Genomic DNA, 24,019 nt, shown 5'->3' on the forward strand with positions numbered 1-24,019 from the left:
GGGAATGTAAATTAGTCCAGCCACTATGAAAAGTAGTTTAGAGATTTCTCAAAGACCTTAAGACAGAGTTACCATTTGACCCAGCAATCCCATCACTAGGTATATACCCCCTACAAAATCAATCATTCTACCAAAAAGACATACGGACTCACATGTTCATCACTGTTGTGGGAAGTCAGGGACCCCAAACAGAGGGACCGTCCGGCTGAAGCCATGGCAGAAGAATGTGGATTGTGAAGATCTCATGGACATTTATTAGTTCCCCAAATTAATACTTTTATAATTTCTTATGTCTGTCTTTACTGCAATCTCTAAACATAAATTGTAAAGATTTCATGGATACTTATCACTTCCCCAATCAATACCCTTGTGATTTCCTATGCCTGTCTTTACTTTAATCTCTTAATCCTGTCAGCTGAGGAGGATGTATATCACCTCAGGACCCTGTAATAATTGCATTAACTGCACAAATTGTACAGCGTGTGTGTTTGAGCAATATGAAATTTGGGCACCTTGAAAAAAGAACAGGATAACAGCAATGTTTAGGAAACAAGAGAGATAACCTTAAACTCGACCGCTGGTGAGCTGGGCGGAACAGAGCCATATTTCTCTTCTTTCAAAAGCAAATGGGAGAAATATTGCTGAATTATTTTTCTCAGCAAGGAACATCCCTGAGAAAGAGAATGCACACCTGGGGGTGGGTCTCTGAACTGGCCCCCTGGGCGTGGCTGTCTCTTATGGTCGAGACTGTGGGGGTGAAATAGACCCCAGTCTCCCATAGCGCTCCCAGGCTTATTAGGAAGATGAAATCCCTGCCTAATAAATTTTGGTCAGACCAGTTGATCTCAAAACCCTGTCTCCTGATGAGATGTTATCAATGACAATGGTGCCCAAAACTTCATTAGCAATTTTAATTTTGCCTCCGTCCTGTGGTCCTGTGATCTCACCCTGCTGCCACTTGCCTTGTGATATTCTATTACTTTGTAAAGTACTTGATGTCTGTGATCCACACCTATTCACACACTCCCTCCCCTTTTGAAAATCCCTAATAAAAACTTGCTTGTTTTTGTGGCTTGTGGGGCATCACTAAACCTACTGACATGTGATGTCTCCCCCGGAGGCCCAGCTTTAAAATTTCTCTTTTGTACTCTGACCCTTTATTTCTCAAGCTGGCTGACGCTTAAGGAAAATAGAAAAGAACCTATGTGAATATCAGGGCAGGTTCCCGGATACATCACAGCACTATTCACAACAGGAAAGACACAGAATCAACCTAAGTGCCCATCAACAGTGGACTGGATAACGAAAATGCAGTACATATGCACCATGGAACACTATGTAGCCATAAAAAGAAGAAATTGTTCTGCTTCCTGAATTAAGTCCATAGTAATATTTTTCTTACAACTTACTACATAACAGCTGTCATTTTACAGTTAAAGAACCAATAGAATGTTCTAATTAATCATGACTACATGATGTCCTTTGCAACAACATGAATGCAGCTGGAGGCCATTATCCTAAGTGAATTAACATAGAAAACCAAATACCTCATGTTCTCACTTGTAAGTGAGAGCTAAACACTGCGTACACACAGACACAAAGATGGAAACAACAGACACTAGGGATTCCAAATGAGGAGCGAGAGGGAGTAGGGAAAGGGCTAAAAGACTACCTGTCAAGAACTATGTTCACCACTTGGGTGACAGAATCTATATCCCAAACCTTGGCATCAAGCAGTATACTCATGCAACAAACCTGCACATGTACCTCCTATATGCAAAATAAAAGAAGAAATTTGTGTATTCTAAGTAGTTTTAACTTTTACCAAAAACTGCCATACCCCAACACTGCCCTCCTATTTAAATCACTTACGTTTTTTCATAATATGCCATATCTAAAATCTATTTAACAGAGTAATATCAGTAAATTATATAACAGACCAAAAGATATTTAAAAATGTAATTACATTAAAAACATTTGCTAACCAATGAATATTTCCTTTAAATTACAATGACCGCTGCATACTTTCTTACCTTGAAGAGCCTGAAACCTATGATCATTTGAAGAATTAAGAAATCTATCCACAATTATAATTCTGTTCTGGAGGAGTTTCTCAATAAGTTCAAGTCCTTCAGGTCCCAGCAGTTCAAATAGCTTATAAAAAGAGAAAAAAGTAACAAACATCTGTTACCTCAAAATTTAACTTTTTCAAGTTATTAACAACCTATTCAACAGAGGTGTAAAGCCAAACTAATATAGAAATATTCAAAAACTAAGAAAAATGACTCTTCACATTGCCAAGAAACTTTAAAAAGGCTTTCTGCAATTATATAATTAAAAAACATTATTCAATTTTTAAAAATTAAGATTTGAATATATAACTCCAAATCACAGAATAACAAATTCTTAGTATAACCAAATGAAATTCTAAAATAATTTGCTCTTCAACATATCATTCTGGTTTTCCCAAACAGAGTCCAGAGTACTATTTTTCTTACAACTTACTATACAACAGCTGTCATTTTAGCGTTAAAGAACCATTAGAATGTTTTAATGAATCATGACATCATGCCAATTTTTTACATGTATTTTAAATGCTAAATAAATCTGAAATCTAAAACACAGTGCTGCAAGTGCTTTAAATAATTTTATGAAAATTTCCGAAGCATATCCCACTCTCCTATGCAGAGTAGTTACCAAAGATTAAGTTGATGTCAGAGTTAGAGAACCAGTGTTAGGATTCAGAGAGTTTCAACTACATAATTGCATGATATAACTGTTCTAGGAAGTGTCTAGGTTTCCGCAAGTATGATCTGGGAAGATACATACATACATATATATATATATATATATATTTCTTGTTTAGAAATATAATACTCTAATTTTGCATATGAAGATGTTATATTAACCAAATTCTAACCATTCTCAGAGAATCCACACAAATAAAACCATAAAATAAAAATTTACTTTGTGTATATGGACATTAAAAGTTTAATAAATATTTTCTTTTTGCTGTTTATTTTACTGAAGTTATGCACACAAAGGGACAACAAAAGAAACAAAATGAATTATTAAGAATAGTCCTGTCCAATCAATTTTAATTCTACTGGCCAGTACTTTTTATTGAACACATTATATGCCAGGTATTATGATAGGCATTTTGCTAATCCTATCAAGCAAATCTTCCTAATACTATTTTCAAATTAAGGTATTATTATTGTTATTTTTGGACTTAAAAATAAAGCTTTAGAAAATTTACACAAATTGACCAAAGTTACATAACTAATAGTAGGGTTTTCTAAAATGACATCTATCTGAATCCAAGCCTAAAGAACTTTCCACTGCACTACATTAACAATGTTGAATACTTTCCAGAAAAGTGTGACCCTGAAATGAATATGAAATATATTGTAATAAAAAAGATACCAAATTAGGTAATATAAAAGATATTAATTGAAGTTAAGAAACTTGTACAGGGAAACAGCAGAGGAAGCAGTAAAGAGGCAAGATAACAGGAAAATGGTCAAGAAATATGAAAGTAAATATACAACTTGTGACACCCACCCTCCCTCCCCTCAAAAAAAAGATATTAATAATATGTGGCAGAAAGGGTTTAGGACAGACAACGATAAAGGATGCTGGTAGACAAGACATAATGTCTGTGTTCCCTTACCCTCCATACTTCCTCAAAGAATTATCCATCAACAAAGTATGACATATGGAGTCCCAGACACTTAGGGGGCCCACGTGGTCAAAATTATTTTCATGATAATACTTAGCTATTATTTGCCTTTCTCATTCTGTTGACATTTGTACTGATGGTGCAAAAGCAATCGTGGGTAAAACTGCTGGTGCCTTAGCATAAATCAAGCTAATAGTGTCAAATGAATTAATAATTATTGTATTCTTCACTGTCATACAAGCACAAATACAAACAACAACAACACAAAGCCAACTTCACTTAAGAATGTCCTTAAGTAAAGCAATAAAAATTATTAGTTTTGTAAATTTCATATCATGAGTATGTATCTTTTTTAATATTCTGTGTGACAAAAGGGGAAGTATGTATAAAATTACTTCTACTATATATAGAATAAATGTATATATAAAAGTATTTTATAAAATTTTATAAAAGTATGTATAAAATTGCTAGTGAAGAGGTTTTCTATGTAACATCATTTTGATTTGAAAGAACGACTAAAAGCAAATTGATTATTCAGATTAGGATATCTGACAAACATTTTCTCGAAAATGAAAGTGAGCCTCCTACACAAAGGAAAACAACGGAATGTATTTGTTGCCAATGCTAAAATCTAAGTTTTCAAGAGAAAATTAGAATTTTGAAAAACTTGTATTCACCACTGTAAATCTGACCATTTCCCAATACTTAAGACTTTTCTGATGACACCAGTGATAACATTAATGAATGAATTCTTTTTATATTATACAATCAAATGCGTCAACATTTAGAAGATTTGGATAACTCACTCAATCAACTATTTTCCAAAAGACTCATATATGACGTTATAAAATTATACATGGGTAAAAAAATCCATTAAAAACGAGACCAATAGATTTTCACAAAACCTAGTATAAAAATTCATTGATATGCCAGATTTTCATTGTAACTAAACTGCAAGAAACTACTGCTTGTCAAGTTTTAATTTAGTATCAAAAAAGAATATTAAAAATTATTTGAAAAGGCTTTTAAAATATTATTCTCTTTTCTAACTGCATACCTATGTAAGCCTGGATTCCTTTGCATGCTTAAACCAAAAATATATATCATAGCAGATTGATTACAGAAGCAAGTATGAAAATCTGCTTTCTATTAAACCAGATATTAAAAAGATTGCAAAAATTTAAAATAATGCTACTTTTCTTTCTATATTTTACAGTTTTGGAAAATACAGTTAATTTTCATCAAGCTGTTAACTTCTATTATTATTGTTATTTTAAAATGAATAAATACATGCAGTCATGTGTCACTTAACAACACATATCCTGAGAAATGCACCAATAGGTGATTTTGTGGGAACATCATAGAGTGTAATTACACAAAGCTAGATGAGGCAGTATGCTACACAGCTAGACTATATGGTGTAGCCTATTTCTCTTAGGCTACCAACCTGTACACCATGCTACTATACTGAATACTGGAGTCCACTGAAACGCAATGGTAAGTATTGGTGTACCTAACCATATGTAAACATGGACAAGATACAGTAAAAACTACTGTACAAAAGATAAAAAAATGGTATAACTGTATACTTGAAAGAGCACTTACTATGAACAGAGCCTGAAGGATTGGAAATTACTCTAGTTGAGTCAGTGAGTGAGTAATGAGTGAATGTGAAGGCCTAGGATGTTACTGTACTACCGTAGACTTTATAAACACTATTCACTTTGGCTACACTACATTTATTTTTTCAAATAAAAACAGTCTTCACTAGTAAGTTGACCTTAGCTTACTGTAACTTTTTACTTCATAAACTTTACATTTAACTTTCTGACTCTTTTATAACACCACCTAGCTTAAAACACAAACACACTGTACAGCTGTACAAAAATATTGTCTGTCTTCATAACCTTATTCTATAAGCTTTTTTCTATTTTTAAAATTTTTATTTTTTCAACTTGTTAATTAAAACTTCACACAAAAATACACATTAGCTTAGGCCTACACAAAGTCAGGATAATCAAGATGTCACTGGTGATAGAAATTTTTCAGTTCTATTATAATCTTACAGCACCACTGTTGTATACAGTCTGTCAGTGACCAAACATCCTTATGCAGCACGTGACTGTACTTGAAGAGTTTCTCAGTTTTAGTTTCTGGTATAGTGAATACCAATAGACATAAACCACATAAACAAAATCTTGTAGAGTACTCAATAACTTTTAAGAGCATAAAGAGGTTCTGAGATCATAAAGTTTGATAACTGATGGCCAAGATTACTATAAAACATTTTTAAATGGTCACACTCTACTTACTTTATACCCACATTTCTATAGCTTTTTCATGTCATAGCACATTTGGAAAGTCATAATATTTGTAAAGTATATGAAGTAAATGGACAAGGCTACTCTGACCAAAAGAGACTAATTAAAAGCCCAAGTGATCCTTGGCCCAGACAACTGCCTTGAGTGTTAGTTAATAAGAATAGTACCCCAGCCCACCTACAACCCATTATGTCATATGCCCTGGTACACCAGAAGGAAACCTTTACTACACTAACACGCAAATCTGTTCATATAATACCATGGTTTAAAATCCTTCATAGCATCCTGATCCTTACAAAATAAAATCCAAACTTCTAAGTACCCCCACATGATCGATACCTTCTATTGGCTGGTCCCAATAAGCCAGTCTGGCATCACATTCTTGCTTTCCCCAACTCATAAGTCCTTATCATTGAATGACACCAATCCATCTGCTACTCTGAAGGCATGCTCTTTCACATGTCCATGTGTCTCTACATGCTGGTCCTACTAGGCAGAATGACCTTTCTAATCTCCTCAGCACAGTAACCTAATCTCCTCAGCACAGTAACCTCTCCTTTTAGCCTTCAAAATCCAGCTGAAATAATAACTCTTCTCCAAGGCTTTCTCTATCTTTACTACGTTTTATGGCAGTTAAACGGCATATAAAGCTTCCCCATTACTCTTTGTCTTCCTTCAAGGAAACTTTACTCTTTGTTTCTCCAAGAGTTAAAATACTGCAAGACAAATGGCAAGTGCTAATTAATTAAGATGTATCAAAGACATGTTGTATTCATAAGAATATTTTCTTTCAAATTTTAACCCTTAAATAAGTGTCTTATTTTTTCAAAGGGAATCTTTAGAAGCATATGTTTTGTTTACTAGATTAAACGCTTTCTAAATAAAAGTAAATATTGTCTATAAAAATAATTTCTAAACAGAAAGAATCCTAAGTAGGGTGCTTTTGACAACAAAAAAAAGTATTTTGCCAAACTCCAACCAATACAGGATGAAGATTAAGTTTTTGATCTTGTGTTGTTGTTGCTGTTTAATCTCCTTCAATTGCTAGTAGTTGCAAACACTTTAAGGCCCTCCTGCAACCTCAAAAACGGTTAACATACAACAAGTATAAGAGATGCCACTAACTCTACATTAAGATTCCTAAAAAACTGATAAGAAGTATTAACAGATCTGTGAAAAAATCAAAGTAAATAGTCTAGACAAAATAATAAACACAAGATCCACGTTTAATCCTCCTTTCTTATATCCTTCAGGCATGTGTAAAAGTACTGAAGATGTGGCTGGGCGGGGTGGCAAGAGGAGGATTTTTGTCCATGTTTACCCCCTCCCATACTAAAGTCACCTAGAAACAGTGTCCAACAACGTAAATATTTCTGGAGTTGAATCAAAAAATCACATAAGTGATGACCACAATGGAAATGAATGATAGGCCCATTTGTCCAACTCCAGTTTTTCCACAATTAATCTTGCACAGTCCTGCTCTTACAGTATTAACTCTGTATTTAAAATAACATATATTAGTTTTTATAAATGTTAACATTAAAGTGCTAAATTATAGCTCCAATAAGATCAAATATAGAAAAAAAACACAACTAAAGTTATCACCTCCTTTCTCAAATCTTCTTTCTCCCTTCATCACCAATTCTGTTAATAATACAACAATCCTTCAGTGAAATTCAAGTTCAAAATATTCTGATCAGAATTTATTCTTTATTCTAGTTACACTTAATATCAAATCATACTACAAGTGAAGTCATTGTTCTTATCAGAAAAGTAGAGAAACTTAAAAATATACAAAGGACAGTTTATAGAATGAAATTACAAATAGTCCTTACATATATCAAAACACACTAAAAAACACTCTTTTGTCTTTAACAAGATAAAAAAAACCTTGTTATAAAAAAAAACTTAAAATTACATTGATTTCTATTAACCTTTCATATTGCCAAAAATTCAAACACTCAACAGGGCAAAAATTTGAAGCCTAAGTACTCTATGAAAAACATCTAAGATTGTGGTGAACAACAACTAGAAAAAGATTCATAGACTGAAGGACTAGGTTGTATAGGAAGAGAGAACTGAGTAAAGAGACAACAGAGAGGAGCCCATTGGGTTCGGGATAAATGTCAACACTGACCTCTAAAATCATTCTTTCAAAGGGGCCACAAGCTTATTGGATTAGTTTGTAGAGAAATTTATGTCCCCATGTTGCTAATGATAAAGTAATAAGCTTGAGATTAGCAGTTTCAAAGCTAGTTATAATCAGTAAAAGGAGAAAGAGCCCTGCCAAAACCGTACCAAGGTAACTGTGGACATACCCAAGGATGCATCTCCATAACAAACAACATCAGAAGCTTAATACTGTGAAGTGAGAGGGGATGAAATCATCTCCACTAAAATAATTTAGCAAAGTGATTTAAAAAGAAAAATAAGCAAGCAGGCAACAATAACTAGCCCCAGTGGAAACATGGGACAAATATCCAGAGTATCCACAATATATTAACTAAAATGTTCATTTTCTAATGAAAAATTATAAGGCATGTAAAGTAATGGAGAGGTATGATCCATATACTAGAGGGAAGAAAGCAAGCAACAGATATTGCCTGTGAAGGTAACCACATGTCAAATTTAATAGAAAAATACTTCAAAGTAGGCATTGTAAACATGTTCAAAGAACTAAAGAGAACTGTGATTAAAGAATTAAACAATGACCAAATAAATAAACACAAGTCCAAATGAAATAGGAAACTGAGATAGCATTTAAAAAAATGAGAATTATGAAATTATACACTACAGTAACTGAAATTAAATATTAACTAGAAGGATTCAATAGTAGAGTCAAACTATCAGAAGAAATAATCAGCGAACTGGAAGACAGATGGATATTACTACATTTGAAGAACAAAAACAAGGCCAGGAATGGCAGCTCCTACCTGTGATCTCATCACTTTGAGAGGCTGAGGAGGGAGGATTGCTTGAGGCCAGTAGTTAGAGACCAGCCTGGGCAACATAGCAAGACTCCGTCTCTCCAAAATATAAAAGAATTAGCCAGGTGTGGTGGTGCATGCCTGTAGTCTCAGCTACTCGGAAAGCTGAGGTGGGAGGAATCCTCGAACCCAGGAGTTCAAGGCTGCCATGGGCTATGATCACACTACTGCTCTCCAGACTGCGCAAGAGAGCAACACCCTGTCTCAAAATTGAATGGGTGGATGGATGGATGGATGGACAGATAGACAGAAAGACAGATGAAGAAAAAATGAAGAAAAATTAAGAGAATCAGAAAAATGTGAAACACCATTAAGTGCACCAACATACACATAATGAGCATACCCAAAGGAAAGAGCAAAAAAATTTTGAAAAAATAATAGCTTAAATCTTCTGAAATTTATTGAAAAGCACACATCCAGGAAGCTTAACAAATTCCAAGTATGAGCCGGGCACGGTAGCTCACGCCTGTAATCCCAGCACTTTGAGAGGCCGAGACGGGCGGATTACGAGGTCAGGAGATCGAGACCATCCTGGCTAACACGGTGAAGCCCCGCCTCTACTACAAATACAAAAAATTAACAGGGCATGGTGGTGGGCGCCTGTAGTCCCAGCTACTTGGGAGGCTGAGGCAGGAGAATGGCATGAACCTGGGAGGCAGAGCTTGTAGTGAGCCGAGATCACGCCACTGCACTCCAGCCTGGGGGACAGAGCGAGCCTCCATCTCAAAAAAAAAAAAAAAAAAACAAACAAATTCCAAGTATGATAAATACAAAGAGATCCACAAACAGACACATAATAGTAAAAATGATGAAAGTTACAAACAAGGAAAAAAAATCTTTAAAGCAGCAAGAGAAAAATAATTCATCACTTAAAAGGAAACACCAATAAACTAACTGCTGACTTCTCAGCAGAAACAATGAAGGCCAGAAATTATGCGATAACATATTCAAAGTACTATAAAATAAGATTTTAAAAAACCCAAACCTGTCAGCCAGAAATCCTATATCCAGCAAAGCTACCATTCAAAAGTGACGGCAAATAAGGATGTTCCCAGATGAAAAGTAAGAGATAGGCCGGGTGCAGTGGCTTGCGCTTGTAATCCCAGCACTTTGGGAGGCCGAAGCAGGAGGATCACCTGAGTTCGGGAGTTCAAGACCAGGCTAACCAACATGGAGAACCCCTGTCTCTACTAAAAATACAAAAAATTTAGCCGGGCATGGTGGTACATGCTTATAATCCCCCACATGGGAGGCTGAGGCAGGAAAAGCACTTGAACCTGGGGAGGCAGAGGTTGCAGTGAGCTGAGGTCGTGCCATTGTACTCCAGCCCGGACAACAAGAGTGAAACTCCATCTTAAAAAACAACAACAACAAAAAAAAACAAACAAAAAAAACCTAACAGATTTTGTTGATAGCTGACATACCTTACAAGAAACATTAAAGGAAGTTTTTCAGGCTGAAAACAAGTAACTCCAGATGATAATTCAAATTCACAAATTACTTTACACATTATACAGGGTGTCTGTGTTTGTGTGTGTGTGTTTGTGTGTATAAGCAAAGTACCAAAATATATTAATTGAAACTGAAAAGGAATACAGAATGGAGAGATGAAAGATAAATAATTCAACAATAACAGTCGGAGGGTGCAATATCACACTTTCAATACTGGATATAAAACCAAGCAGAAGATTACTAAGAAAATACAAGAATTTTTATCAGCTTAAGGAGCTTTGGGAACACAACTATGGGGTTTTCTGGATATAAAATCGTGTTGTCTGCAAACAGAGACAGACTGACTTCCTCTCTTCCTGTTTTGATACCTGGTATTTCTTTCTCCTGCCTGACTGCTCTGGGTAGGATGTCCAATACTAATGTTGAAAAGGTGAGAGAGGGCATCCTTGTCTTGTGCCAGTTTTCAAGGGGAATGCTTCCAGATTTTGCCAATTTGGTATGATCTTGGCTGTGGATTTGTCATAGATGGCTCTTACTATTTTGAGGTATGTTCCTTCAATACCTAGTTTATAGAGGGTTTTTAACATTAGGGGAGGTTAAATTTCCTCAAAAGCCTTTTCTACATCTATTGAGATAAGCATGTGGTTTTTGTCTTTAGTTCTGTTTTTGTGATGAATCACATTTATTGATTTGCATATGCTGAAGCAACCTTGCATCCTAGGGATAAAGCCTACTTGGTCGTGATGGATACATTTTCTAATGTGTTGGCTGGAATCAGTTTGCCAGTATTTTGTGGAGAATTTTTGCAACGTTTGTCAAGGATACAGGCCTGAAGTTTTCTTTTTTGTTGTTGTGTCTCAGCCAGGTTTTGGTATCAGGATGATGCTGGCCTCATAGAATGTTAGGGAGGAGTCCCTCCTCCCCATTTTCTTGGAATGGTTTCAACAGAAATGGTACCAGCTCTTCTTTGTACCTCTAGTAGAATTCAGCTGTGAAACCATCCAGTCCTGAGCTTTTTTTAGTTGTACGGTATTTATCACTGATTGAATTTCAAAGCTCATTATCGGTCTGTCTAGGGAATCAGTGCCTTCCTGGTTCAGTCTTAGGAGGGTATACGTGTCCAGGAATTTATCCCTTTCTTCTAAATTTTCTAGTTTATGTGCACAGAGGTGTTCATAGTATTCTCTGATGGCTGTTTGTATTTCTGTGGGTTCAGTGGTGATATTCCCCTTATTCCTAATTGTGTTTATTTGGATCTTCTCTCTTTTCTTCTTCATTAGTCTAGCTAGCAGTCTATTTTATTAATTTTTTTTCAAAAAATCAACTGGAATTGTTGATCATTTGAATAGTTTTTCATGTCTCAACCTCCTTCAGATCAGCTCTGATTTTGATTATTTCTAGTATTCTCCTAGCTTTGGGGTTGGTTTACTCTTGGTTCTCTAGTTCTTTTAGTTGTGATGTTAGGTTGTTAAATTGAGATCTTTCTAACTTTTTGGTCAGGAAAGTCTCAGGATACAAAATAAACATACAAAAATAACTAGCATTCCTATACACCAACAACAGTCAAGCCAAGAGACAAATCGGGAATGTAATCCCACTCATAATTGCCAGAAAAATAAAATATCTAGAAATACAGCTAATGAGAGAGGTAACAGATCTCTACAAAAGGAACTACAAAACACTGCTCAAATAAATCAGAGATAACACAAATGAATGGAAGAACATTCCATGCTCATGGATTGGAAGAATCAATATCATTAAAATGGCCATACTGCCAAAACAATTTATAGATTCAATGCTATTCTTAGCAAAGTATGAATCGCATTCTTCATAGAACTAAAAAAAAACCAAAAACTATTCTAAAATTCACAGAGAACCAAAAAAGAGCTCAGATAGCCAAGGCAATCCTATGCAGAAAGAACAAAGCTGAAGACATCATGTTACCTGACTTCAAACTATACTACATGGTTACCATAACCAAAACAGCACGGTGTTGGTATAAAAACTGAGATATAGACAAATAGAACAGGTTAGAGAACCCATAAATAGGCCCACACACCCACAAACATCTGATCTTTGACATGGCCAACAAAAACAAGGAATGGGGAAAAGACTCCATATTCAATAAATGGTGCTAGAATAACTGACTAGCCATAGGCGGAAGACTGAAGCTGGAAGATTGAATCTTCCTTACATCATATAAAAAATGAATTCAAGACAGATTAAAGACTTAAATGTAAAACCTAAAACTATAAAAATCCTGAAAGACAACCTAGACAATACTATTCTGAACATAAGAATGAGCAAAGACTTCATGATAAAAATGCCAAAAGCAACTGCAAAAATTGATAAATGGGATCTAACTAAAAGAAAGTTTCTGTACAGCAAAAGAAACTATCAACAGGGTAAACAGATAACCTACAGAATGAGAGAAAATATTTGCAAACTATGCATCCAACAAAGGTCTAATATTCAATATCTACAAGGAACATAAATTAATAAGCAAAAGACAAACAATCCCATTAAGAAGTGGGTAAAGGACATGAACAGACACTTTTCAAAACAAGATACACTGTGGCCAACAAGCATATGAAAAAAAGGTCAACATCACTGATCATTAGAGAAATGCAAATCAAAACCACAATGAGATACCATCTCACATCAGACAGAATGGCTATTACTAAAAAGTCAAAAAATAACAGATGCTAGTGAGGTTATGGAGAAAAAGGCACACTTATATACTGCTGGTGGGACTGTAAATTAGTTCAACCATTTGTGGAAAGCAGTGTGGCAATTCCTCAAAGAGCTAAAAAAAGAACCACCACTCGACCCAGCAATTCTACCACTGGTTATATACCCAAAGGAATATAAATCATTCTATTATAAAGACACATGCACACATATGCTCACTGCAGCACTATTCACAATAGCAAAGATTTGCAGTCAACCTAAATCCCATCATTGGTAGACTGGACAAAAAAAATGTGGTACATATACATTATGGAATAGTATGCAGCCATAAAAAAAGAATGAGACTATCTTCTTTGCAGGAACATGGATGGTGCTGAAAGCCATTATCTTTAGCAAACCAGCACACCAACAGAAAATCAAATACCGCATGTTCTCACTTATAAGTGGGAGCTAATTGATGAGAACACATGAACACACAGAGAGGAACAACAGATACTGGGGCCTACCTGAGGGTAGAGGGTGGGAGGAGAGAGACAATCTGTAGAAATAACTAGTAAGTTCTAGGCTTACAACTTGGGTGACGAAATAATCTGTACAACAAACCCACATGACCTGAATTTACCTATATAACAAACCTGCATATGTACTCCTGAACTTAAAATAAAAGTTAAGAAATATAAAAAAAAATTTTAATTAAAAAAAAAGAAATATAGGAATGATCAACACTATAAACCATCTAAGCCTAACAGACATCTATAGAACACCTACCCATCAAAAGCAGAACATATATTCTTCCCTAGCACGCATGAAACTTCTCCAGGATAGATCATATAGCTGGCTATAAAACAAACCTCAATAATTTTAAAGGATAGAAATAATACAAAGTATGTTTTCCAACTACAATGGAATGAAACTAGAAATCAGTAACCAAAAACATTGGAAAACTTACAAATATGTGTTAAATAAACAAAACAAAAAGAACAAACTGAACAAAAAATCAATCAAAAGAGAAATCAGAAAACACATTGAGATGAATGAAAATAAAGATCCAACAGAGCAAAACTTACGGGATTCAGCTAAAGCAGTGAAAAGGGAAAAATTTATAGCTGTAAATGCATATATAAAGAAAAAGTAAGATCTCAAACCAATAACCTATCAACCTTAAGACACTGGAAAAGGAAGAGCAAAATAAACCTAAAGCAAGCAGAAGGAAGGAAATAATAAAGCTTAGAGCAAAAAGTAAATGAAATAAAAAATAGAAAAATAGAGAAAATAAAGGAAATCAAAGATGTTCTTTGAAAAGATTAACAAAATTAACAAAACTTTAGCTAGATTGACCACGAACAAAAGAGAGAAGACTCAAATTAGTAGGATGACATTTGTCAGGACTTCACTACTAAGCTGAAAGAAATAAAAAAGATTATACAGGAATACTATAAACAATTGTATATCAATATATTAGATACATTAGGTGAAAGGGAAAAATTCCTAGAAAGCTACACACTACCAAAACCAACTCAAGAAGTAATAGATAATCTGAACAGACCTATAACAAGTAGAAGATTGAATTAGTAATCAAGAAACAACCCACAAAGAAAAGGCCAGGTCCAGATGGCTTCACAGTTGAATTCCACTAAATATTTAAAGAAGTTAATACTAATTCCTCACACTCATTACAAAAACAGAAGAAAACACTTCCCAATTCATTTTAGGAGGCCAGTATTACTCTGACACCAAAACCAGATAGACACATCACCAGAAAACTATAAAGCAATATCTCTTAGGAATATGAACACAAAATTCCTCAATGAAATACAAGCAAACCAAAAGCATCAATATAGAAAACGAATTATAAACCATGATAGTGAGATTAATGTCAGGGACGCAAGGTTGGTTCAGCATTAGAAAATCAACTGATAGGCTACCTCATATCAACAGAATTTAAAAAACAAATCACATGATCAGCTCAACAGATGCAGAAAAAAGAACTGGAAAAAATCCCATACTCTTTCATAATAAAAACATTCAACAAAGTAGCTCTTGAAGGGATTTTCCACAATGTGATCAAGGGTATCTGTGAAAAATCCACAGCTGGCCAGGCACGGTTGTTCATGCTTGTAATCCCAGCACTTTGGGAGGCCAAGGCAGATGGATCACGAGGTCAGGAGTTTGAGACCAGCCTGGCCAAGATGGTGAAACCCCACCTCTACTAAAAATACAAAAATTAGCCGCGTGCAGTGGCGGGCACCTGTAATCCCAGCTACTCAAGAGGTTGAGGCAGGAGAACCGCTTGAACCCAGGAGGCAAAGTGGAGGTTGCCAAGAGCCAAGATCATGCCACTCTCTAGCCTGGGCGAAAGGGCAAGACTCTGTCTCAAAAAAAAAAAAAAAAAAAAAGAAGAAGAAGAAAAAAGAAGAAAAATCTGCAGCTAACACACATAGCAGCATTTCATAATGGTGAAAAACTGGATACTTAACCCACTAAGATTAGAAATAAGAAAAATAAGTCTGTGCTCACCACTCCTATTCAACACTGTACTGTAGGTTCTAGGCAGGGCAGTTAGGCAAAAGCAAAAAAAAAAAAAAAAAAAAAATATATATATATATATATGGCATCTAGATTAAAAAGCAGTAAAACTACACATAGAAAAAACCATTAGAAGTGATAAACAAGTTGAGCAAGGTTACAGGATAGAAGATCAATATACAAAAATCAATTGTCTATAATTAGCAATGAAAAATCTGAAAATGTCCATCAATGATAGACTGGATTAAGAAAATGTGGCACATATACACCACGGAATACTATGCAGCCATAAAAAAGTATGAGTTCATGTCCTTTGCAGGGACATGGATGAAGCTAGAAACCATCATTCTCAGCAAACTGTGACAAGGACAGAAAACCAAACACTGCATGTTCTCACTCACAGGTGGGAAATGAACAATGAGATCACTTGGACACAGGGTGGGGAACATCATACACCGGAGCCTGCTGGGGGCTAGGGGGCTGGGGGAGGGATAGCATTAGGAGAAATACCTAAGGCAAATGACAAGTTGATGGGTGCAGCAAACCAACATGGCACATGTATACCTATGTATCAAACCTGCACATTGTGCACATGTACCCTAGAACTTAAAGTATTAAAAAAAATTCCATTTACAATAGCATCAAAAACATTATGCATTAGTCTGGGTTCTCTAGAGGAACACGACTAATAGGATAGATGCATACATGAAAGGGAATTTATTAAGGCGTATCGACTCACACGATCACAAGGTGAAGTCCCACAACAGGCTGTCTGCAAGCTGAGAGCAAGGATGCCAGTCCGAGTCCCAAAACCTCAAAAGTAGGGAAGCTGACAGTGCAGCCTTCAATCTGTGGCAGAAGGCCCAGGAGCCCCTGGCAAGCCACTGGTGTAAGTCCAAGAGTCCAAAAGCTGAAGAACTTAAGAGTGTGATGTTCAAGGGCAGGAAGCATCCAGGAAGGAGGATGGGGGGAGATGAAGGCCAGAAGACTCGGCCAGTTTAGTCTTTCCATATTCTTCTGCCTGCTTTATTCTAGCCATGCTGGCAGCTGATTAGATTGCGCCCACCCAGACTGAGGGTGGATCTACCTCTCCCAGTCCACTGACTCAAATTTTAATTTCCTTTGGCAACACCCTCACAGACACACTCAGGAACAATATTTTGCATCCTTCAATCCAATCAAGTTTACACTCAATATTAACAATAATACATTACTGGGAAAAAAATCAAACAAAGGAAGTATAAGAGTTCTACACTGAAAACTACAAATATTGCTGAAAGAAATTTTAAAAGATCTAGATAAATGGAGAAACAGTCATGTTCATGAATCAGAAGACTATTGCTAGGATCATAATAAACGCCAATTTGCTCTACAGATTAAATCCAATTCCTATCAAAATCCCAGGTGACTTCTTCATAGAAATTAACAGGCTGATTCTAAAAATCAGATGGAATAGCAGAAAACTCAGAATAGTCAAAATAAACTTGAAGAGAACAAAGTTTAAGACTCACACTTTCACACTTCTAACTTACTACACAGCAACAGTAATTAAAAGAGTGTAGTACTGGCATGAGGATACACAGACAAATCAACAGAATAGAATTGAGAGTCCAGAAATAAACTCAAGCATCTACGGTCAACCAATTTTTTAAAACAATGCCAAGACTATTTAAAGGGAAAAGAAGAGACTTTTCAATAAATCATGATGGGACAACTGGCTAGTGATGTACAAAAAATTAAGCTGCACCTTTACTTCGTACCATATAAAAAATCGACTCAAATGAATAAATCACCTAAATGTAAGAGCTAAAATGATAAAACTCTTAGAACAAAACATAGGAATAAATCTTTATGGATGTACATATGGTAAAAAAAATTCCTAAATATGACATCAACAGAATGAGCAACAAAAGAAAACAGATAATTTAGATTTCATCAAAATAAAAAAACTATTTGTGCTTTAAAGGATACTACCATGAAAGTGAAAAGGTAACCCACAGAATAGGAAAAAATATTTGCAAATTATGTATCTATCTGATAAGGGATTTGTATCCAAAATATACAATGAACTCTTACAACTCAATAATAAAAAGAAAACCCAATATAAAAATGAGCAAAGGATCTGAACTTCTACATGGACTACACACAAATGACCAATAACCAGGATGATACTCAACATCATTAGTCATCAGAGAAATGCAAATCAAAATCACAATGAGATACTACTTACAACCCACTAGAAAGGCTACAAAAATGGAAAATAGCAAGTTTTGGCAAGGATGTGGAGAAAACAGTTTGCTGTTTCCTCAATAAGTTGTATTGTTGTTGTTGTTTTGTTTTGTTTTTTAAGTTGGGGTCTTGATCTGTCACCCAGGCTGGAGTACAGAGTACAATGGTACAATCATGGCTTGCTACAGCCTGGAATTCCTGGGCTCCTGTTTCAGCCTCCCAAGTAGCTGGGACTATAGGTGCAAACGAACACACTCAGCTAATTATTTTTTTTGTAGAGACAAGATCTCACTATGTTGCCCAGTTGAGTCTCAAACACCTGGCCTCAAGCAACCCTCCTGTCTCAGCCTCGCAAAGCACTAGGATTATAGGCATGAGCTACCACGTCCAGCCTCAACAAATTAGACACAGAGTCACTATATGGCCCAATTCCCTCTAGGTATACACCTAAGAGAACTGAAATATGTGTCCAGTCAAAAACATGTGCACAAGTTTGGCTATTCATAAAAATCAAAAAATAGAAACCCAAATGTTCATCAAATGATAAACTGATAAAGGAAATGTGATATATGCACAAAATGGAATATTATTCAGCTACAAAAAAAAAAATGAAGTAGTAGGAAGGGCGTGGTCGTTCACGCCTGTCATCCCAGCAGTTTGGGAGGCTGAGGTGGGTGGATCACGAGGTCAGGAGTTCGAGGCCAGCCTGGCTGACATGGTGAAACCCTGTCTCTACTAAAAATACAAAAGTTAGCCGGGCGTGGTGGCACAAGCCTGTAATCCCAGCTACTTAGAAGGCTGAGGCAAGAGAACTGCTTGAACCTAGGAGGCGGAGGTTGTAGTGAGCGGAGATCGTGCCACTGTACCCCACCTAGCCTGGATGACAGAGAGAGACTCTGACTAACCAAAAAATATAAAAAAATTTAAAAATGAAGTAATAAACAACATGAACTTTGAAAATGCTTTGCTAAGTAAAAAAAAAAAAAAGTCAAGAAAGACCATATTAGATGATTCCATTTGTAGAAAATGTCCAAAATGGAGAAATCTCCAGACACAGAAAGTAGATAATTGGTTCACTAAGGGTGGAGGGGGTAGGGAGAAGGAGAATGGAAGATGGCAGTTAAAGGTCAAGGACTTCTTTTTGAGGTGATGAAAATGCTCTAAAATTGACTGTGGTAATGACTGCCCTCATCTGTTAATATACTAAAAACAATCATTGATACACTTTCAATGGATGTCTTATATGTTATGTGAACTATGAATTAATTAAGCTACTCTTTAAAGCTTACAAACCAAAATGACTTATAATAGAAAATGTAACAAACAAAAATGCCAGGTGCAGTGGCTCACGCCTGTAATCCCAACACTTTGGGAGGCTGAGGCAGGCAGATCACTTGAGCTCAGGAGTTCAAGACCAACCTGGGCAACAAGGTAAGACTCCATCTCTCCAAAAAACACAAACATTAGCCAGTCATGGTGGCATATGCCTGTGGTCCCAGCTACTCAGGAGGTTGAGGTGGGAGGATGGCTTGAGCCTGGAAGATGGAGGTTGCAGTAATCCCAGATTGCGCCACTGCACTCCAGCCTGGGCGACAAGCAAGACTCCGTCTCAAAAAAAAAAAAAAAAAAAAAAAAAAAAAGATTACACATAATTTTCCCTAAAAGCATTTGAATGAGTGTCTTGAATTGCTGTTAGTGAGATACAAGCTCTGTGCTTAAGCTTAAGACCGGTATTAAAGAACCTTGAAAATTCAAACATAACTACAATACATACCTACATAGTTACTTTCTCCCACCTGACTTGAAACAAATAGGAAATGCTCTCTATATACAGCATGAACTGTCCTTCAAATCCTATCAACTCTCAAAAAATGTGTTAGTTCTGAAAATGACACCATTTCTTCCATAAAAAAATAATTTATCATAGCAGAGATATCCTTACATATCTTAGCTATTCAATCCAAAATGCAATGTTCATACATGATAAGTTCTAGTCAGAAATGTTTAGCCCAATATATACTTCTAGGAAACCACCAGCATATTTGGAAGATAACTTCTAGTGCAAAGTCCCAAGCATAGGATCACCGCACAAAAATGCACATTATTTTTTAAAAATAACACACCTAAGACCTAGCAAAAGAGACAAAAGGAGTGCTCTGCTCTTAATAGGATTTCCACAACTCCAAGATGAAGAATTCCCATCAGAATTCTGAGATCAGCTGCCATTAGATTTAAAGAAATCCCAAAATTATGCTTCCCATAACATTTGCCATTTTCATCCACATTGAGAGCAGGTGCAGTTCTCACTCAAGATTTGCACTACAAACTAATTTGGCACTCAGGATGACTGTTCATAAAAGTACAGCTGTCTGGATCACTGCTCTATGCACAGATACAAGTTCCTGAAGTTATCAAATTAAAAAAAAAAAACAGCGAGGAAGAAGTTAGCTGCGGGTATAGAAACAGATTTCTACTAAAGAGACTTTTAAAACAAAACATGAACGAATGCAGCTCTCCAACAATGAAAAGGCAAGTTTCACTATTCTGGCAATAAACTAAAGATATGAGATTTAAGGGAGACACAATAGGTATGGACGGGTAACATCCTTTTCCTGGTAGAAATTGTTAAAGTCATTATTATCTGTTAAGGTCTTTTCCAATAGACAAAGGTACTTACAGTTATTCTTATTAATATAAAGCCTTATTCTTAAAATTAAATTTTTAAGTAGTTCTTCATAAAATTCATGAATAGAAACAGTCAAAAGATCAACCAGGCCGGGCGCGGTGGCTCAAGCCTGTAATCCCAGCACTTTGGGAGGCTGAGGCGGGCGGATCACGAGGTCAGGAGATCGAGACCACGGTGAAACCCCGTCTCTACTAAAAATACAAAAAATTAGCCGGGCGCAGTGGCGGGCGCCTGTAGTCCCAGCTACTCAGGAGGCTGAGGCAGGAGAATGGCGTGAACCCGGGAGGCAGAGCTTGCAGTGAACCGAGATTGCGCCACTGCACTCCAGCCTGGGCGACAGAGCGAGACTCCGTCTCAAAAAAAAAAAAAAAAAAAAAAAAAGATCAACCAAAAGACTCAGTTGTTGAAATGACAAAAAAATTATTTCAGGGCATGCACAAACTAAAACAGCATTACTTCCTTTTTTCTTGACAATGCAACACATTTAATGAATGAATGCAGCTTTGAATCTCTCAAGAAAGGTAATCCTCATTTTCCACATACACAGAATTATATCACTGTTATTCCAACAGGAACAATGCTATAGTGTATGTTAAATTCCCAATACAATATCAAATGAATCACAGATATCACCACAAATACAAAATTAGAAGTAATGCTAAGCTTTTTAAATAATATACCGTGGAAAATTACATTATAAATCCTATAAAAATCAGCTTAAAAAAAGATATAATGAGCCTAAATATGAACCATAAATCTACAAACTGGGTTATGCAGAGGTAGACTGAGGGTTTGTGAAACCAAAGAATAAATACGACAAACCTAGTTCGATTATGGGTTTACTTAAAGATGTAGAAGCAAAATATTGTATCCAAGTAAAACACAATTCTTGCTATGTTATTGTGCTATTTAAACCCTGCTTCTCCAACTAAAGTGTTGAGGAAATAATTAAGTAAGCACTAAAACAGGCTTTAAAGCAAATAAAACTTACAAAAGGTTTGTCAGTTCCATTCTGTTTCCATCTAGTGACTATTAGAGAATTCATTAAAAGTCAAAAATAAGTCTACTTGGAGTTCCAAAAGACCTCATTCAAATGAGAAACCAACTATTTTCCACATAAATAGTCAACATTCTGAAAAATAGCTGATGATGCACAGTAGGCAGAATATCTTGAAGTGAATGAGACATCCTTGTCGCTTCTCAGCCTTTTGGCTAAGATCAAGAATCCTTTTGAATTAGAATATGGTCAGGCAGATTATGGAATTAATGTCAATAATGAGATCAGCCACTAAAGTTATTATTCAAGGATTGTTCATCGCTCTCCCCGTTCAATAATTTTATCAATGATATACAAACTAGAAGACATTAAATAACATAAATTAAGAGTATTGATATGGTACATGATAATATCAATATTTTCAAACTTTGTAAATAATCTGATATAATCTAAGAAGTAGTAGAGGTAAATATAAAACTCCACAATTAGATTTAAAAACTCATGTGTACTTGCATAAATAAGATGGAGAAAACTGGTACCATAAATACATTACACGAAAGCCTCGAAGGGTAAAGGATTAGTTTTTTGTTTGTTTTTTGTTTTTTTACAAGCTCAATGTGAATAAAAAATACAATAAAGGCTAGGAAAAAATTTAGTATCTCAATAGTAATACAGTATGTTAAACACCCCATGTACCATTCCAAAGGATGCTACAATGATTGAACCATATTTATTGAGTTTTGAATTAAATTATAATCTATACTTTTTAAGAAGACTACAATGAGAAATTGAAATACATTCTGAAAAAAGTAACCAGGATAGTGAAGAGCCTGTTTATAGGATATGTTTCTCAAGCTTGTCCAACCCGTGGCCTGTGGGCCGCATGTGGCCTAGGACAGTTTTGAATGAGTCCCAATACAAATTTGTAAACTTTCTGAAAACACTATGAGATTCATTTGTGATTTTTTTTTTTTTTAGCTCATCGGCTAAAAAAACAGATAATGTCAAGTAATATTCTAGGGATGCTACTCAAGTTTTTTTTCCCTAGGTAAAAATGCATCAACTTCTTACTACTACTCTTATAACTTGGTTTCTAATGATTCTTCATCTAAGTTCCTTTAGAAATGTCCCTTTTACGGAGCCTCTTAAAAAATCACATTCAGTCTGATGTGCTTCCCCTTGTGGGTAATCCCACCTTTCTCTCTGGCTGCCTTTAACAGTTTTTCCATCATTTCAAACTTGGTGAACCTGACGATTATGTGTCTTGGGGTTGCTCTTCTTGAGGAGTATCCTGTGGTGTTCTCTGTATTTCCTGAATTTGAATGTTGGCCTGTCTTGCTAGGTTGGGGAAGTTCTTCTGGATAATATCCTGAAGAGTGTTATCCAACTTGGTTCCATTTTCCCCATCACTTTCAGGTACACCAGTCAAATGTAGATTTGGTATTTTCACATAGTCCCATATTGCTTGGAGGCTTTGTTTGTTCGTTTTTATTCTTTTTTCTCTAATCTTGTCTTCTCACTTTATTTCATTAAGTTGATCTTCGATATCCTTTCTTCTGCTGGATTGATATCCTTTCTTCTGCTTGATTGATTTGGCTATTGATAGTTGCGCATTCATAACTGAACATAGTATTTCAAATATAAATTGATCATCACAGATCACAAAGATTATTACCAACCTTGGACTAGTATTAAGCTTCTCTGAACACAGCACAAAATGGTAATGACAACAAAATGTTGACTACAAACTCAATATGCAGTCAAACAAAAGCCTTAGGTTTTAATTTTTTTTCCACATGAACTTCTTTTAGGCTAAGTCTCCCACAAACTGTACTTCTTTTCGTTTTTTGAGACAGTCTCAATCTGTCACCCAGGCTGGAGTGCAGTGGCGCGATCTTGGCTCACTGCAACCTCTGCCTCCCGGATTCAAGCAATTCTCCTGCCTCAGCCTCCCGAGTAGCTGGGACTACAGGCGCCCACCACAACGCCCGGCTAATTTTTTGTATTTTTAGTAGAGACGGGGTTTCACCATATTGGCCAGGCTGGTCTCAAACTCCTGACCTTGTGATCTGCCTGCCTCGGCCTCCCAAAGTGCTGGTATTACAGGCGTGAGCCACTGCGCCTGGCCAAACTGTACTTTATATAATATTTTTTAAGTCTAAATGGATCCTTATACAGTTCACTTTCGTACTGTTTCCTCATTTTAGTCTTTTGGAAGCTACGTCCGCATTATGTCATCCATCATATAAGTAATACTATCAATGTTGAATCTGACCCTCACAAGTTTTAGACACCTTTATGCAGATTACTAATTGAACTGCTGAGGACAGAACCAAATTTAAAAACTGCAGGATAAAGAATGAAGGCCTGCTCCCACACTGGCAATGAATCAACATTCAGAGTAAGGTTTTTCAATAAAACTGCAGGATAAAGAATGAAGACCTGCTC

The 24,019-nt window shown here is 35.9% G+C and overlaps 1 protein-coding gene across 5 annotated transcripts in view; it reads right to left on the reverse strand.

Moving 5' to 3' along the window:
- ASCC3 (activating signal cointegrator 1 complex subunit 3) overlaps window positions 1-24,019 on the reverse strand; it is a 388,871-nt gene that overhangs the window by 305,701 nt on the left and 59,151 nt on the right. For all 5 annotated transcript variants that reach the window (XM_063619908.1, XM_063619900.1, XM_055259780.2 and 2 more), the window contains exon 5: window positions 2,034-2,154. In XM_063619908.1, the coding sequence (XP_063475978.1) occupies window positions 2,034-2,154 (121 nt within the window). The remainder of the gene's footprint in view (window positions 1-2,033; window positions 2,155-24,019) is intronic.

The sequence above is a fragment of the Symphalangus syndactylus genome, chromosome 2 (genome assembly GCF_028878055.3).
Source record: "Symphalangus syndactylus isolate Jambi chromosome 2, NHGRI_mSymSyn1-v2.1_pri, whole genome shotgun sequence".
Classification (NCBI taxonomy): domain Eukaryota; kingdom Metazoa; phylum Chordata; class Mammalia; order Primates; family Hylobatidae; genus Symphalangus; species Symphalangus syndactylus.